Source organism: Parus major, chromosome 5 (assembly GCF_001522545.3).
Source record: "Parus major isolate Abel chromosome 5, Parus_major1.1, whole genome shotgun sequence".
In the NCBI taxonomy this organism is placed as follows: Eukaryota; Metazoa; Chordata; class Aves; order Passeriformes; family Paridae; genus Parus; species Parus major.
In genome coordinates this window covers 34,936,679-34,953,620 of record NC_031774.1, presented here as the reverse complement: position 1 = coordinate 34,953,620, position 16,942 = coordinate 34,936,679, and the positions used below count along the sequence as shown (strand labels likewise).

At 37.5% G+C, this 16,942-nt stretch overlaps 1 protein-coding gene across 1 annotated transcript in view; it reads right to left on the bottom strand.

Moving 5' to 3' along the window:
- SCFD1 (sec1 family domain containing 1) overlaps positions 1 to 16,704 on the bottom strand; it is a 48,558-nt gene extending 31,854 nt beyond the window's left edge. Inside the window, exons 1-10 of the mRNA XM_015631299.1 lie at positions 16,640 to 16,704; positions 13,019 to 13,089; positions 12,219 to 12,307; positions 11,152 to 11,242; positions 10,282 to 10,404; positions 9,066 to 9,153; positions 5,255 to 5,344; positions 4,009 to 4,064; positions 2,955 to 3,040; positions 1,134 to 1,233 (exon numbers count right to left, since the gene is read on the bottom strand). Coding sequence (XP_015486785.1) covers positions 1,134 to 1,233; positions 2,955 to 3,040; positions 4,009 to 4,064; positions 5,255 to 5,344; positions 9,066 to 9,153; positions 10,282 to 10,404; positions 11,152 to 11,242; positions 12,219 to 12,307; positions 13,019 to 13,089; positions 16,640 to 16,670 — 825 coding nt within the window. The 5' untranslated portion in view covers positions 16,671 to 16,704. The remainder of the gene's footprint in view (positions 1 to 1,133; positions 1,234 to 2,954; positions 3,041 to 4,008; positions 4,065 to 5,254; positions 5,345 to 9,065; positions 9,154 to 10,281; positions 10,405 to 11,151; positions 11,243 to 12,218; positions 12,308 to 13,018; positions 13,090 to 16,639) is intronic.
- Positions 16,705 to 16,942: the final 238 nt, after the last annotated feature.

The window sequence follows — 16,942 nt, the reverse complement described above, 5'->3', positions numbered from 1 at the left end:
TGATGAACTGGAGTCCTATCTCAACTCACACCCAACACTACTTTAAGAAGAAATCTGTAGACATTCACTACTTCTACCTGTGAGTCTCCAGCCAGTTCAACACTTACTGGAGAAAACTCGGTGCAAACTGTGTTTTTTTCAGATACACCTTTCCTAAAGAAACTAGGCCAAAAACTGTTATTTACAGAAAGCACTCTTAAGTTAAAGAGGAAAGGACTTGTGATAAATTAATTACATAAAATAAAATTTACCAGTGCCTTAAAACATCCCAGTAGTGGTGAAATATTTTCATGGTAGCAACACAAGTTTCTGGACATTACGTAGGACTATACAGCTCACTATCAACTTTACATATCAACACATATGTGCATGTGCATATTTCATGTATGCCTCTAATAGTCTCAATAATCAACCCAAAATAATTCTCAAAGCTAGATACTGAAATAATTTTTACAAATAATTCTCAGCATATAAAAAGACTCCAGATAGTAATTATTCTACTCTTGCTCTTTTTTAAAAATTATTTACTCAACACCTATACCCAAAATTCATGAATGTGAGGTAAAAAGAATGAGATATCATTCAAGTACATTTCTACTATCGGTTTTATAAAATAAACTTGAGGAAATAAAGGCAGCTTAAGGCTATCTAAATTTCCAAATAATTTTTCTTAAAATCTATTTTAGATTCCTTACAGTAGGACTGTATACCACTCTGCACTGAACACCTGCACCACCTTGTGGAGAAAAACAGGAAAAAGTATTTTTAGAAGTTCAAACTAAAACCAGAACTGGTTTAAAAACACCATTAAAAGCATTTCTTTTTCAAAATTGAGTTGCACTTAATGGAGTTTGCTATTACATGACATACAGATCATGAGCTACTGAATTAAACCCAGGATTTCTGAAACAGTGATCTTTTGATGATAACAACATTTCAACTTTTAAAATATTTTGGAAATGATTGCTAAATAAACCTTCTAGAGAAAATCTTCCAAGTTGTTCTTTACTAAAGCAACTTCCAAGTAAAAACAGACATAACAGATTTTGGATTAAGAGAGAATCTGGTAATAAGTTTTAACAAGAAACTGAGTGAATAAATAGTTTTGGTAACAAAATCGGAATTATCCTTACCAGAACATCATGCACTAAAGCTTGGTATGTCCAAGTATGATGTAGAGGAGTTGCTAAATCTATGTTTCTGTCAACAAGGACTAATAAGGGCCTTTGGAAGCTGAAAAGATGACACTGTGTTAGTACTTCTTTAAACATGGTTAAAGCACCCCAGTAACATCCTGAGTGATATCAGCCACCTTCTATATCATATTTCAAGATAAACAAAACTGCCTACTGCTGAGCTCCTCCAGCCTTCCTGAAATAACTGGGGCTAATCACGATGATAAATTCTATGAATCAAATCTTAGTAATGATAAAAAGATTATTTTATTTTGTATTAAGTGAAATTATCAATATATAAATATTGAGCAGAAGTTGAAACACTGAGTATCAACTAACTTTTTAGGTATTAACTAATACATCTTTGAGTGGATACACATTTGAGTTCCAGAAAGCTTTCAATGGGTAATATTTGACCTTAATCTCCATTACGATCCTCAAATATAAAATCTCACTTCCAAGGGTTTCTAATTTAATTTTTCTCTTTACTTGTATATAAAGTCCATACAAAAATAAATTATGAACTTCTGACATGCACTGTGGTAATTCCATCAATACTCAATTTTGTGGTAAAAAACACATTCATGCCTATAGGTCTTGGGCTACAGCTACATGAAAATTTTATAGTGAAGACAGGAAGATTGTGAGCTGACAACATTATAACAACCATTTCTCTTAAGCACATTATTCCTACAAACATGCAGTTAAAGTGCATTTGAACAGAGTAAAAGCATTAAAATTCCATGCTCTGGATTTCCTTGCAGTAAACATACTCACTTAAATATATAGTCTCAAGAGCCTTAGTCACCTGATTCTGAAAAACCAAACTACAGATCTGAAGCCATTCAACTAGTTAAAGTTTCTTGTTTCCTTTACTGTGCACTTTAATTTTGAGGGCAATGAGCTACACTATCAGAAAAACAAGCCACACCTCTGAAGGAAAAGCAGTGCTTACAATTCAGTGCCCATGAAAATGAAGAAACTGGAATTTCACAACTGTTCCGCTCTCCTTTCAATCTCATTCCTTTTGCCAGCTTTGATGTTTTTGTGCCTTTTATTCAAGCTCTGATTTTAATTTGAGATAAAAGTATGGTGACTTATATCCAGTGAGAAGATAATAAGTTTCCCTCAGCTACAGTCTTGCCAATACATCTCCTCCTTTTCATGTACAGTATAAAGCCTCATCACACACCTTCCTAAGGCAGCCTGTGGAGTAAGCTATCTGGAGGCAACAGTATACAGGGATGCTACTGAGAACACATCATCAGATCCCCACAGGCATCCAAAAAAGATTCAAATGGTCAGGATTTAACAGACCCTGATTATCCAGGTGGTAGTCCTTAAACAGTTCTCCTCTAGTCAAGATAGGGATCAGCTGAGAAACACTTGCTTTTGATATAATTAAACTGGTAAAATTAAAGCAAGAATACGTCTTTCTTTTAAAGGACTAAGAGCTGCTCAGAGCTATGTTCAGACATCCAACTGCATTTCATAGCCCTGTTAACAGAGTGTATTTGCAGATGTTTGGCTCTTGCTGGGTTTAGAGGTTGAACAAAATGAACAGGTTTGTAACACAACTTCTGACTAACTGTCCTAGGACCGTAGATTAATAATGTAGTACATTAAATAAATGGGTTATGCTGTGGGATTGGAAAACTCTCTTGAAAGTATGTACATTCTTTCAATATAGAATTCAAACCAAATGCTTGTAAATACAGTTTTCAGTACAGTGGTGACTTATCCAGACAACTGAAATACGAAAAATTACTAACACAATACCTGAACTGGCCAGCTCCAAGAGTGTCACCTGTAAAAAGACTGTTTCTGGCATCTCTCAGATTCTCTCTGAGCTTCTTATCCAATTTCTGAGGAGGGGAGAAACAAAACCACTTTTAACAAACCAATGGCTACCTAACCTCTTTACACAATCAACATTAAAAGATTCATTGTGCCTTTTTTGCAGTTTATAAATGTCTTAAATGCAGGAAGACTAGGTCCGGTGCACGTGGGAAAGAAAGAAATCTTTATCTATTTTGTCCCTGCAGCTTTTATATCTATGTCCAGGACCACACTGAAGATGTTCCCTTTATGTCTACTAATCTCCCAGACAATTAGCACCCTTTCCCTGAACATGCAAGTAGAAAATACCAGTAGGAAGCATCAAGAGGGAACCACAGCAGAAGCAGCAAATTGGGCTATCAGACACTGCCACACAATTGTTTCATAAAAGTGAGATTACCCTCAATATGAGTGCATGCACACTGCAGGCTTAGGTTTAATCAGTATTATCATTTCACTGACAAAGAAGATGTGAAGATGGAAGAAATGAACCACAGTGACTCCAAATGAAAACAGGTCTGTAGAGATTAATTGTGATTTAGTTTGGTCATTTCATCCCTATTTGATGATCAAGTTCAATGTCAGTTTAATTTGCTATATTAAAAATACCTTCTACTTAACAGGGTTTCCCAGTAAGATAGGTAAAAATTTCTTACTGATACACACAGAGGAACACAGGCCTGACAACCACTTTTTAAACTGTGTAGATGCAGCCTAAATATAATGCCTATTAGAGGATCTTGATAAACTCCAGATTAGGAATAATTATTTATGTTTAAGTTTCTCATTATCTGATTCCCTAACATTACAGTTTCTACAGAAGTTCTGTGGAACTGAAATCAGAAAGGAAAATGTATGTATCTCTTTTCCAGTTTAATTTCCTTCATAACGAAAAGGATACAATGACAAGATCTCTACCTAGTACCGAGAAAAGCAAAAGTGATGTTTGGAAAGTTGTAAAGCAATGATAGATGCTTAGAAAAACAGTTCTTACCACTGCCACCATTTCAGCTGCAGTTCCTCTTGAGCATCTGATTATAGGTATAGCACCTGATAAAAGACACATTGACTTTTACGTGCATTGTCATTTTCAGATTCTATATTACATTACTTTTCATAAACAACTTTTACTAATGCTCTGAGATTAAATACAAACTTACATTAAACTTTTCTCTTGCACTCTTTATCTATGAAACAAAAAATACTATATAGAAATACTAAAGTTTTACAGAAGTAAGTGAATATCCCATACAACAATTTGTAAGAAATAGAGTGTATACTTGAAAGAAAGCTAAAGTACTGTTGGAGGGGACAAACTATCTCATACAGATGCATTAGAAGTTATTTTCAAAAGGTCAGAAGTCCTTTGAACACAACAGTAAGTATTATACCACCACAATGCATATGTTACAACTCATTGCTATACCCAGAACTATCTGTGGTAATGTTGTTTTCAAAAGCACATTTTCCACTGGCTTTCAGGTTCCAAAATATTTAGCTACTGTTTCTCACTTATCTATACAAATATGAAAATTCCGAAACCACAGATTTTAAGTGACTGAGGAAAATACATTGATTTGTATCACACAAACACTTAAAAGAACTGAATAGGTCCAAGGGAATCTCTCTTGAACAGACTGGCCCATAGCAATCCCAAGTTCTCCTTGTGGGAAAGCTATCTGACATGGACCAATTTCACTTACTACCTAAATTAAATGTAATCACTGTGAAACATATCAGCTAAGCATCAAGGAAACTCACAAATAAAATAAGTAAACTTAATATATCTTCCTATTATATCTTCCTAACTTTAGGGTTAAAGTTAGGAAAGTTAGGCTTCCTAACTTTGCAGGGTCTTTGTGAGGAGTTTTTTTCTTCTAATTCTGCGGGGTTTAGGGGGTTGGGGTTTTTTTTTTTTTAGAATGACAAATCCAAACTCAAAGCACTATTATCTTCACTGCAAATTAGGATTTTGTTACAACAGTGAGTCCAAACCTTTGCATTTCAGTATTCTTCTCCCATTGATACTGAAGACTAAGACTCAACTCCCATGAAGGACAGCCTTTATTGTACTTTGCAGTGATATAAAGAAGTAATTTGAGCAAGAACATTATCCCACCGTGTGAATTACTGAGATTTTGGTCACAAATCTAATTCTGTTTCTAATTTTCTATATGAAATCGCTAGACTTCTAGTTATCTCACTGAGCATGGAAAATATGCTAGAATTTGGAAACTTACCAAGTGTAACAAAAAAACAGAAGAGACTATCAACAATAGTGTCCATTATAGTTTCCATTTCTGTGTCTGTTATATCTGGTCGGTTAATGGCTAAAACAGTATGGAAAAAAGAATAGGGTTAAATAAGTTTATGCCACTTTAATAGTGAGAGAGCAATCCTCTTCTTATGTGATGGCTGTTAATAGTCAACAACTTCTGTTGCAGAACAGATTACATCCTGAAATGCCCCTCATTGCACATCTATTAGTTTCCATCCCCTTTTTTTTCTGAGAAAAAAAATTTGCAGAACTTGTTTACTGTGTAAGGTAAAACACTACACAATCATTTCCAAATCTCTCTCACTGCATATGTATCTTTTGGATTGTGTTAGTATTGCATTAACAAAAACCTACTAAGAATCATGTTATACAAGAGAAATGGCCATCCACTTGGCAAATATTTTTCAGGAAGAAAATCCTCAAAAATTACCCGTGTAAAATAATTACCTACAGTATGCAGTTATCAATATTTAAAATTTATAAATCCCATCTCTTGTATGGAGATTCCTTCTTTTTTATCAAAAATTTACCATCAGTCTCTAAATTTGGGGCAATTCCCAAGTTATAAAACATTTTACTTCACAGATAAGAGAGATTTCCCTCCCACATTTAGGTCAGAACAGGGGACATGCAGCAACATTTTTCTTAAGTAACTAACCCTGACAAGAATATAATAGCCAACAGGAAACATCAAATCAAATCTTATCACAGATCTCAAGTCAAGCATTGTCTCAGGATTCATGCCATAAATCCTATCCTTGTTTATTTTACTTTACCTTTAAAAATTTCTCACATAATTACCTGTCTTATCCTCTTTCTTCAAACATGAATTTCAAAGCTCTAAACATTAATGACCTTTGCATCCTAAATTTATGCATGGACAGCCATAACCATTCTCCACCTTTAAAGGTGCTTTTTCCCCCCCAGCTTTTTTCCTGTAACAACTTTATGAGGCATGGATTATATTTCAGCAACTACACTCAGTAAGCCAAAGTTTTGACTAGGCTACCAGCAGCAATAGAAGTTTCAAGTTCCTGAAATATCAGCATCAAGAAAAGCAGACCATTCCCAATATCTTTATTTTTCCATAATGACAAAGCTTTGAAATTCACTGAGGTTAGCATTCTGTAGTTATCTCCAACTCATGGTCTCCCAGTTTACAGGGGGGGAAAAACCCTTATTTTTACTCTCTTGCCTTTTCCAATTTTAAAATTTATTTCCCATCCTGTTATTATGTTTAAAGCACTCATTTCTGATGTTTCAGTAATCTGCATACAGTCACTGCCTTCTAATTTTGTTTACCATGCACATTTTAGGAGCACATTCTTTTTCTTGTACTATAGCAAGCAACACAGATACTTAATATTACTGCTCCTTAGATCACCCTTTGAGAAACTTCATTAAGAATCTTTTGGTAAAATGTTCTCCCATGTTTTCTGTAAGTTTCTCTCTCCACTCTAACAAGCTTACGGGGAATGCATCTATTACAGAAAAGTAAGCATAGGACTCCTGCATGGTCCTGTTGTACAACAAAATTCAACAAAATTGTAAAGAGTGGTAAAGAAGCACTCAAATAGCATGAAACAGGATGTCTCAAATATCAACTTTATACCAATATTGCCCATTTACTCTTCCTTCTACACATTCTTAGAAAAACAGAATCAGAGGGAGCCTGAGGGATTAACTAGTTGGTCCTCCTTTAAGATGAGTTAAACCCATGTAATTTCTGTATCTAAACCAATTCAAAGAGCTTCCAAGTCATAAAAATACCATAACGTTTACAGGTAATCTAATATTTTTATATTCTATTTTTCAAATTATAAAGTGCTCCTAATATCTGATCAGAAACTTTCTTGTTGCATTTAACTCATCACTTCCTGTCCATTACTAAACAGAGAGAATGTACGGTGTCCTTTCTGTCTAGGACAATCCTTCACATAATTGAAGGATTTTATGTTGCTTATTTGTCCTGACATTACCTCTCTGTAATAGCTGTCATACAGCCAAGGAATCAGGAAACTGAAAAGTAACCTGTTTTGTTATATTTGTTCTTAGTTCACCCATTCAGAAACATTTGTGGTTACACACAGTGGTGCAGCTGCAAAAATAGCAGCCATCTTTAAGTACCCTCAGATTTACACTGACTTTTAGATTATGAAACTGGCAGTCTCTTGCTAGGGTTACTCTCCATAGGCAAAAAACCCACTTCTTCCTCACCTCTGCATTCCTACTGCCTGTCTGTGTCAGATCTAGAACTCACAGAATGAGACAGATCAGCTACCAAGCTCTAATGGAAAACTCATCACTCTCTGTGGGAGATCAGATTGCTGTTTGATGAGCTTTTGGAAACAACCCATTTCTACATTGGTTTAAACATGTTGGCAAATTTCAGTGGCCCAAGACAGGAAAATAAACTGATGGGTGCAAAACATTTTCAGTTATTTTAATTCTAATTCCTTGTCAGCAAAAGAAATCTTATGACAGTAAATTAAGTATCTTTATATACATAGAAACACATCACAAAACAATTATTATTGAAACTCTTCAACATCAGGTTCTTGTAAAAAAAAAATAAAATCTGCTTTTCAAACAAAAATGGCCTTCATTCTGCCAATGGAATCAATCCCCAGTGTGAGACACAACTCAATTATTATGGATCCAGTTTTAAAGAAAGGTACTGACTTCAGATATTGGGCAAAAGAGGAGAAAAATCTCACTGCTAAATATTAGACATACAGAGACTTCTCATCTCTATCTGGTTACAAGGGAGTATTCTATGCACCAGGAATTAGCTGTGTGACATTGCAACTACACTAAAGTAATGATAAGCTGCTGCAAAAAGAGGATTATCTTGTCTTCTGCTTCTTCCCTTACACTGCATTTGTACATCACACAAATGAGTTGGTATTTTCTAAGGAATGAGTCAATTAAACACACCCTGAAGCTCTGAAATTATTGGTTCTGATGTAAAAAGAGATGAAGAGTGAAATTACAGCAGAAGCAGCCAGACAACATACCCTGTAACATCCAGAGTAAGGAGCAGGATGGTGGAGTGGTAGTTCTCTGAACATTTAGTACATTGAATGGGTCAGAGGCATACATAGAATCAGCACAACGGAGGAAGAAAAATCATGTGGACAATTATGACAACTAGTACGTATGTTGACTTGAGCTGCCATAGCACCAAGGTATCTGACTTAAGGCAAACACTTGCTTTGCTAGGTTCCAAACCAAGCTGAACAGAAGTCTCAAGAAGAAGAAAAAAAAGGGTTCCAGGAGGCTGACTTCACTTGCAACTCTGAAACTTTATGAACAAGCTTGGCTCACATGCTTGCAGAAGCCATCAGTACTGCTTATTGTCTAGAATGACCTTTCCCACTCACAGTGACTATCTATCTATCTATCTATCTATCTATCTATCTATCTATCTATCTATCTATCTATCTATCTATCATGTGAAAACAGTATGTAATTTTTCCAATATTATTCCTTGTATAAAAAGTGTTACTATCCATAAATGTTTATACCACAGTTTTGCTTTGTTATTTAAAAATAGGTATTTATTTTTCAGTATCACAATCACCATGTAATAAAAGATGCTGAAATGAGCATCTAAGAACTGCTTCTTTCATCATTTTATGTATCTAATAGATTATCCTGAATTCTGAGCAGATCAAAGCAAAATTAAGTAATTGCTGGTTATTAGCTATAACTTCAAAAGCAAATTTCAACTTCAGACATCCTGGTATAATTTTTATATGAATTCTACTTACCACGATATGAAACAAGCTCTTTGTTTTGGTTACACAATACAAACATATCATCTTCTAAAGTAATAAAATTAAGATATTGATCAAATACCTAGAAAGCAAGGAATAATGGTCAGAATAATCCAGAGTAAAGTGTAAAAAAAACCCCCTATATCTGTTTTTCTGCTACATTTTACATTTTACAATTAAAATGTAGCAGAAAATAATTTATGAGCAGTTATAATTTAATTATAAGCTATATAATATAATATAAGTTATAAATTAATTATAAGCAGTTATAATTTATGAATTAAAAAGCCTGTGTAAGAGTTGAGTGATTAACACAAAATATTAGAGTACTGCAAAGTGCCAGAACTGTCCAATTGTTTCTGTGGACAAAGTTTTAGCAGCCAAGTATCACTGAAAAAACACATACAGAGGACATTTCAATATTATAGGTTCACTTTTTATGAATATGAAGGACTAGAACATAATCAGCACTGAGCATTCAGGCAGAAGAGAGGAAAGAGGGCAATATCTGAACAATAAGACATTACAGCTCATGAATTTTAACTCTTCTGTAACACACCTGTACATTCAGGAAAAAATTAAACTTCTCTATAGCATAAACTATTAATGAGACATCATAACTGAAAAACAGATTTAAGAAAGTTAGTTTACAGTGCTACACCAAAAGGACCAAAGGCTGAAACAATACTAATACTGTTCATTTTATTTCACAATGAGTTCTTTCTCTCATGCCAGTAGTAGTAACTGGAGTGAGAAAAAGTGAATGTATTTAAGTATATTACTTAATATTTTACAGGTTTTGATACAGCCATTCAACAAAAATAAAAGTAAATCCCTAACACATGCCTTTAAATCATAAAGGTATTGGAGAGTCCTCGTAAAAGTGTGTACATATGAACTATTATTTCAAGTGAGAACTGCACTCATACTGCTCTTTTTGTTTGTTTTGGAGATAATACTGAAATATATATGCCCTGAAAGCACTTGTTCAGTTGATGCAATGAGGAATCTTCTGAAACCACTGTATTTCTGCTCTTGTCATTCAGCCCAGAAGTCTTGCAGCACTTGGGACTTTTGACAGCTGAAGTATGGTACTAAGCTGCATTATTAGGATGACTGTAGGTTCTGTTTTTTCCCCAGTATACCTGAAAATAAGAATGCAGTAACACTTTTAATGGTGCTAATATTACAGACAGGGAGACTTTCTTACCTTAGCCACTTGAGTTACTGCATTAGCACCTATGGCAGCATTTGCAATATCTTCCAGTTTACTTCTTGAAATGGCAGAAATAAAGTTTAAATAATAAGATTCATAAAGCTGGTTTCGAAGATCCTAAAAGCAAAGAAAAATTTCCTGAATAAGTACTAATACATTTTTGACCAATTAAAAGAAGAAACAATACTTTCACTATGTGATGTTACAGTTATCCACAGTAAAACTAAACCTTCAGAAGTGCTTAGCTGTCTGTTCATACAGCTCTGCAAACGGTGTTTTGATTACATATCCAGATATAAACAACCTAACACAGAACTGCAAAAAACCAGGAAATGACACTTAAGCTAAAAGGCAGCAATTACAACTCCACACCTTACTGCTGACCAAAAATACCCTTTGCTCTTCTCCTTTGGCAAAGATGTCAACCTTCCATCCATCTCATTCCCAGGAATGTGAAAAATTGAGTTAGCCTAATCCAGTCTTCCCACTCAAAGGAGTATCAAATGGTGCAGGTGGTTCAGGATTGTGCCCAGTCAGGTTTTGAACCTCTCCAAGGATGGAGACTCCACAAATTCTCCAGGCAATCTGTTCCAGTGTTCAGCCACCCTTATCAAAATAGGTTATTCTAATGTTATATGGAGTATTTGTACCCACTGCCTCCTGTATTTTCACTCCCCAAACTCTCTCTGAAACACAGAAGGCATGTTTACCCTTCTACTTGCTGGGAAATTGAAGTTTTGCATAATAATATTTTAGGTAATGTTTTCCTGACAAATATGTGCTAGTTACATTCTGGTGAGTGAAGGATTACTTCACACACCTTGTTGAGTGGGCTCTTTTGAAACATTACACATGCAAAGTTACCTGGCACATTCTGTCAATATTTTCTTCTGTTGGCATTACAAAGTACACAGCTGGAACATCTGGAATAGCATCCCGGTCTGAATGCAAAAGCCTGACAGGAAGAAAAGAAGACATCTCTTGTGTGCTTTTTCTCTGATACATATAAAATCATAAGTTAAAGAAACTTTATTTGTACAGACAAATGTAATTTCCTACAATTTCCTTCTATATTTAGATAGAGTTTTAGCAAGAAAAGAAATTATATTTGTGTATTTTTGGCTGAATGTATTAATAGATGTGTTCAAAGTTTAATCAAAGCTCGAGAAAAGGCTTTGCAAATGCTCAAAAACATCCATTCAGAGGAAGCTAAAATACCTCATCCATGAAGTTCATATGTGAACTGTTGACATGGTAAAAAACCATTGTATTTCATTCTATTAAACTTGCCTTTCCTGCTTGAAGACAAGGTGCTTAGACATTTTCCTCATGTTTCTCCTAATGTGTCTGCAGGTTAAGCTGTTTTTTTATTTCTAGCCATCACTTAGCAAAAGTTAATAAACTTGTAAAAAAATACACGCATGTTCAAAGTTTCTTCATAACTATTACCACAGCTAAGGAATGACAATGGACTAGGTAAATGTAATCTGGGGAAAAAGGAATGAGAAAACTCTTAAAATAATACCTAAAGATTTCATGTTTGACAGTAGACAAGTAAAATCTATATGTAAAATGATAAGCAATGAACATACACAGTCCCGTTACAGAGTCTGTGCCAATACAATTTTAATGGATATGATTGCAAAAGGATTTTTAGAGAAAAAATTCAAAATAATACCTAATGGATAATTTTTATTATTGAACAAGGGCCTCCTGTCTTGAGCAAGAAATCCTACTGAACAGTGTTTGGAACTATCTCTCCACTCCCTGACTCTGCATAATGCCATCTGATTTTAGGAACAAGTCACTGTATAATCTTTATTTTAGCAGTTATTTGTTCAATAATTTTTCACTAATTTGTTCATTATTTTGGGGAATACTAAGTAATGTTCTTTTTAGAAAAAAACTCCCGATTTTTTAAAAGTACTTACAGATGTAAAGTGATCCCCATATCTCTCAGCTCTTTCACTGACAGCAAAGGTGAAATGATATCTTGGCCAAATCTGTCATAAATGAGAACCTGAAACAGATACACATCATCTTACAAAGTGCTGTAAAAAGTGGACACCTTAGAATACAGTGGATACAGGAGTTCAGGTTCAGGGAACTACTACCCTGACTTCAAAAGTGTGTCAACACCTACCAATTTATAATAAATCATTAATTTGTCATGGACTTCCATTTGTGCTTACAAATAAATAAAATAAAAACCAAAGAGAAACTCAGTGATAAAGGGGGAAAAAGAATCATCACTTCCATCTCCTGGAAAGTCTTTTGTCAAACAAGAGTTTGCTGTTAGAAATTTGTTATTGTATGTGCAGAGTTTTCCTGACTGTATTTGGAAGAAAACAACAGGCAAATCAGAAGAATTAGTGAATTCAGGCAAATCAGGAATTAGTGAAAAAAGACAACAGATGAAGAGACAGAATATCTGCTTTGTAGTAGCAAGAACTCCTCATGACCTACAAGAGTCACATGTTAAAGGTAATAAAGGCAGCCCAAGCTCAGCTTCTTCATGCTACCAATAGCTCTTCAATTTGTATGGGCTTCTTTCTGACTGTGCTATTTTTTCAGCAGCTCTGATACTCAATTCTATAATAATATATAATACATGAAAAATATTTTGTACAAGTTAATAACATAAAAATGAACTTGATTTAGTTAAAATCTGCAAACCTGAACTTTTCTGAGCACTCTAAAATTCTCCTGTTCCAGTTCCAAAAGTTCTTACCTTCCATACTGGTTCTCCTGTGCTGTTTTTAACAGGAGGAACATTGAAGTTCAGCATACGTTTCAAAGCCACTGGAAAATAAAGCCAAAGAATGCTTTACTCTCTACACTTCAACAACAGGGACTAAAGACTTTAGCAGGATTTTATTATACATTTAATTTGAAAGGAAAACCATCAAAAAATATAAATGCCACAAGTCACATTTTCATTATTTTTATGTAGATTTGATTGACAAGTGGCTCACATCTGCTGGAATTTATGGGTTCCAGAGGACACAGCAAAAGGTAGAGGCAAGTTCTAAAACATTAACTCTCCTTAGCTATACAGGCTATATTCTAATATGGTTTGCCTTAATAATAATTCCAGTATCTTCTTGAAGATGCATTCTGTCCAGTGGGAACTAGTTTGCTTCATTCCCTGGTCTGCTTTTCCTACCCCTCAGGGACAACACTATACACACCAAACAAAAAACACCTTTATGCCTGACTAAAATCAATACACAGTTTGAAAGATTTTTGTAGGTGAAGACTGAGGCAAAGGCAGCACTGGTTACCTCAGCCCTATCTGTGTCTATCACCACTAAATAACCAGCTCCATTTAGCAAAAATCCAATGTTTTTTCTTATTTACATTTTTGCTTCTAATGTTGCAGCAGAAGTACTTCACCTTTCTCGAGATACATGCTGCATAGCTCAACCTCACTAGAACTCTGGCTTTCCTAATATCATCTATCCATGGCCAGGCAGTATTTCTGATGCCCTGCTTCCTCCTGTGTACAGTCCTTTCAAGTGACATTACTAGCAGTGAAACATGAATGTGGGAAAATCCAAACTAACACGATTGCTGGGTCTTGATGGGCTCCAGCCTTGCTCTTGCTTTATACTTTTTTCATTACTTTTTTAAACACCATGAAGCAGCCCTGAAAGCTGATTACAGGCTGCTCCTGGATTCTTTGGCCCCACACTGCTGTTGACATCTTCAGCCACATAAGCAGTTTTATTTAAAGCTGTATGGTTATATGCTTTGGTACTACAGGAGCTGAAGCAGCTGCATTGCAGAGTTTATAATCTAAAGTAAAACTTGGCATAAACTCTCTGCTAAGAAAGAGTAATCAGACCGTGATTGAATGTGCTGTGACAATCATGTCAATGTTCAGCAAGTGTCTGAGTTCCTTTTTTATCTTCATATTGCCATTTAATTTACATTAATGCTGAATGTTCTCTGGAGTAAGGATCAGGTTTTTACTGTGCTTGCACAATTATATGCTTTTGTTATGAAATAACAATTCTGGTTATGAACCAGGATAAAGGTCACAACAGATGGTGCACATATATGGTAATACTGTAACTAAATGATAAGAAACCTTTTTCTGAATATACTTTAGTTGGTGAATCTAGCTCCCTGGAAAAGACCTCCTTAACAGAATACAACATGGATTCAGTTGTAAAAGCTGACTGAAATAATCAAGTAACAATTGTTGGTGACATGGACAGTGGGACTGAGTGCACCTGCAGCAAGTTTGCCAATGACATACAGCTGTGTGTGGCCACCAAATCACAGAATCACTCAAGCTGGAAAAGAACTCCAGGATCAGTGAGTCCAACCTTTGACTGATCACCACCTTGTCAACCAAACCACAGCACCAAGTGCCATGTCCAGCTGAACACGTGCAGGGATGGTGACTCTACCACATCCATAGGCAGTTCACTCCAATGTTTAACCCTTTCCATGGAGAAATTTCTCCTCAATAAGTTGGAAAGAAGGGAGCCATCCAGAGGCACCTTGACAGGCTTGAGAGGTGAACCTGTGTAAATCTCAGGAAATTAAACAAGGCCAAGTACAAGTTCCTGCATTAGGTCAGGGCACTCCCAAGCACAAATACAGGCTGGGCAGAGAACGGATTTACAGCAACCTTGAGGAGGACTTGGGGCTGTTGGTGCTTGAGAAGCTTGAAATTACCTGGCAATGTGTACTTGCAGCCCAGAAAGCCAACTGTACTCTGGGCTGCATCCACAGCAGCATGGCCAGCAGGGTGAGGGAAGGGATTCTGCCCCTCTGTTTTCCTCTGGTGTGATCCCACCTGGAGTACTGTGCCCACACCTGGGCCCAGCATAAGAAGAACTTGAACCTGTTGGATTAAGTCCAGAGGAGGACGACCAAGATGATCAGAGGGTTGGAGTAATTCTACTACGAGGAAAGGCTGAGAGAGTTGGGTTTTTCAACCTGGAGAAGAGAAGGTTCCAGGGAGACCTTATAGTGCCTTTCAGTACCTAAATGGTGTTACAAGAATCCTGGAGAGGGTCTTTTCACAAGAGCATGTAGTGACAGGACAAGGGGGAATAGCCTTAAACTGAGTAGGTTTAGATTAGGTATAAGGTAAAAATTCTTCCCTATGAGGGTGGTGAGGCTCTGGAACTGTTGTACAGAGAGGCTGTGGATACCCCCTACCTGGAAGTGTGCAAGGCCAGGTTGGATGGGGCTTTAAGAAACCTTAATGTAGTGAAAGGTGTTCCTGCCCATAGCAGGCAGAGAGTTAGAATGAAATCATCTTCAAGGTCCCTTTCAATACAACCCACTCTATGAACATGGTGAAACAGAATAGAAAAGAATAAAGCTGTACAGAATATGAGCTCAAAGAAAATACAGTTTATTAGACAGATAGCAAAGAGAAGATGGATAAAGGACTTTAGAGGAACATCAAATAGCACTATCAATGATAGATGGCAGAGGAATGAAGTAGACTGGTACCAAAAAATGAAGCAGACTAGCAAAATATTTAAGGTCCATAGAGACTGCAACTGAGATTTTTAGGCAGATGATTTGAACTATTTCATACTAACTAAATACATCCAGAATCCTCTATAACACCAAAGATACTGCAGTTGTCAAGGAGAAAGTGTCATGATTACAACTTAACTACTGACTACAACTTCGGCAAGCAAGGGAAGTAGAGGACTACGGAGCTGACATACCCTGTGCTTTTGGAGTATGTTCAAGGCTTTACGAAGCAGCATCAAGGCAGAGAAGAATCAATTAAGGACTCTCAGCAATGTCTATGAAAGGACTGAATAAGAAACCCTTTACTCATAGAAACCCTCATGCACAATTAATTTAGTTGTTATTATCGTATTCTCAGTTTCTTGAGGCTCAGTACACGCTCGGACCCCCCTGTATTGTCTAAACATGAACGTGACAACAACAGCTTTATTTTTGCACCATTAAACGCTATTTCCCGTCGATCCTTCCCACGGGAAGAAAGCAACGAAACGGAGGGTGCGCTCCCACGGCCGCGGGGAAGGCACCGCTCACGGCCCGGGCCCGGCCAAGTCCCGCCCCGGGGGCGCCTTTCCACACCTCGGCGGCACCTACGGCCACGTCCCCGGGTCTGGGGCCCAAGCGGGGCCGGGGTCCCTGTGCGAGAACTGCGGCCCGAGGCTCCGGAGCCCCGCCGCCCCGAGCCCACCGCCGCAGAGGCGAGGAGAAGGCGGTAGAGGGGCCGCCACCCCGTTGCCGGGAGACCCGAGCCGGGTGAGAGGGCGCGAATCCCCGCGGGGAAGCGGCAGGCGCGGCGGCGGCCGGCCCCGCTCCCCGGCCGAGCGGCTGGAGCGCGGGCAGAGCTCACCTGTCTGCTTCTCCCGGATCCCGGCCGCCATCTTCCCGCGCCGCCGGCCCGGCCGCGCCGCCCCGCCTGCGCAGCCGCCGCGACACGTGGCGGGCCGGGGGCGGCCCCGCGGCAGCCGGGAACGCCCGCTGAGGGGACAGCACAGGCCCGGGCTCTGCCCCGGCCGGCAGCTGCGCCGGGGACCGCCCTGGGGACCGCTTCGCTGTAGAGGAGGCGGGAGGTTGTGCTCTCCGACTGAAGTTTCAAGAAGTAACTGAAACAGCTTTGATACGACCACCTCAAGACCAAATGAAAGGTCTGATG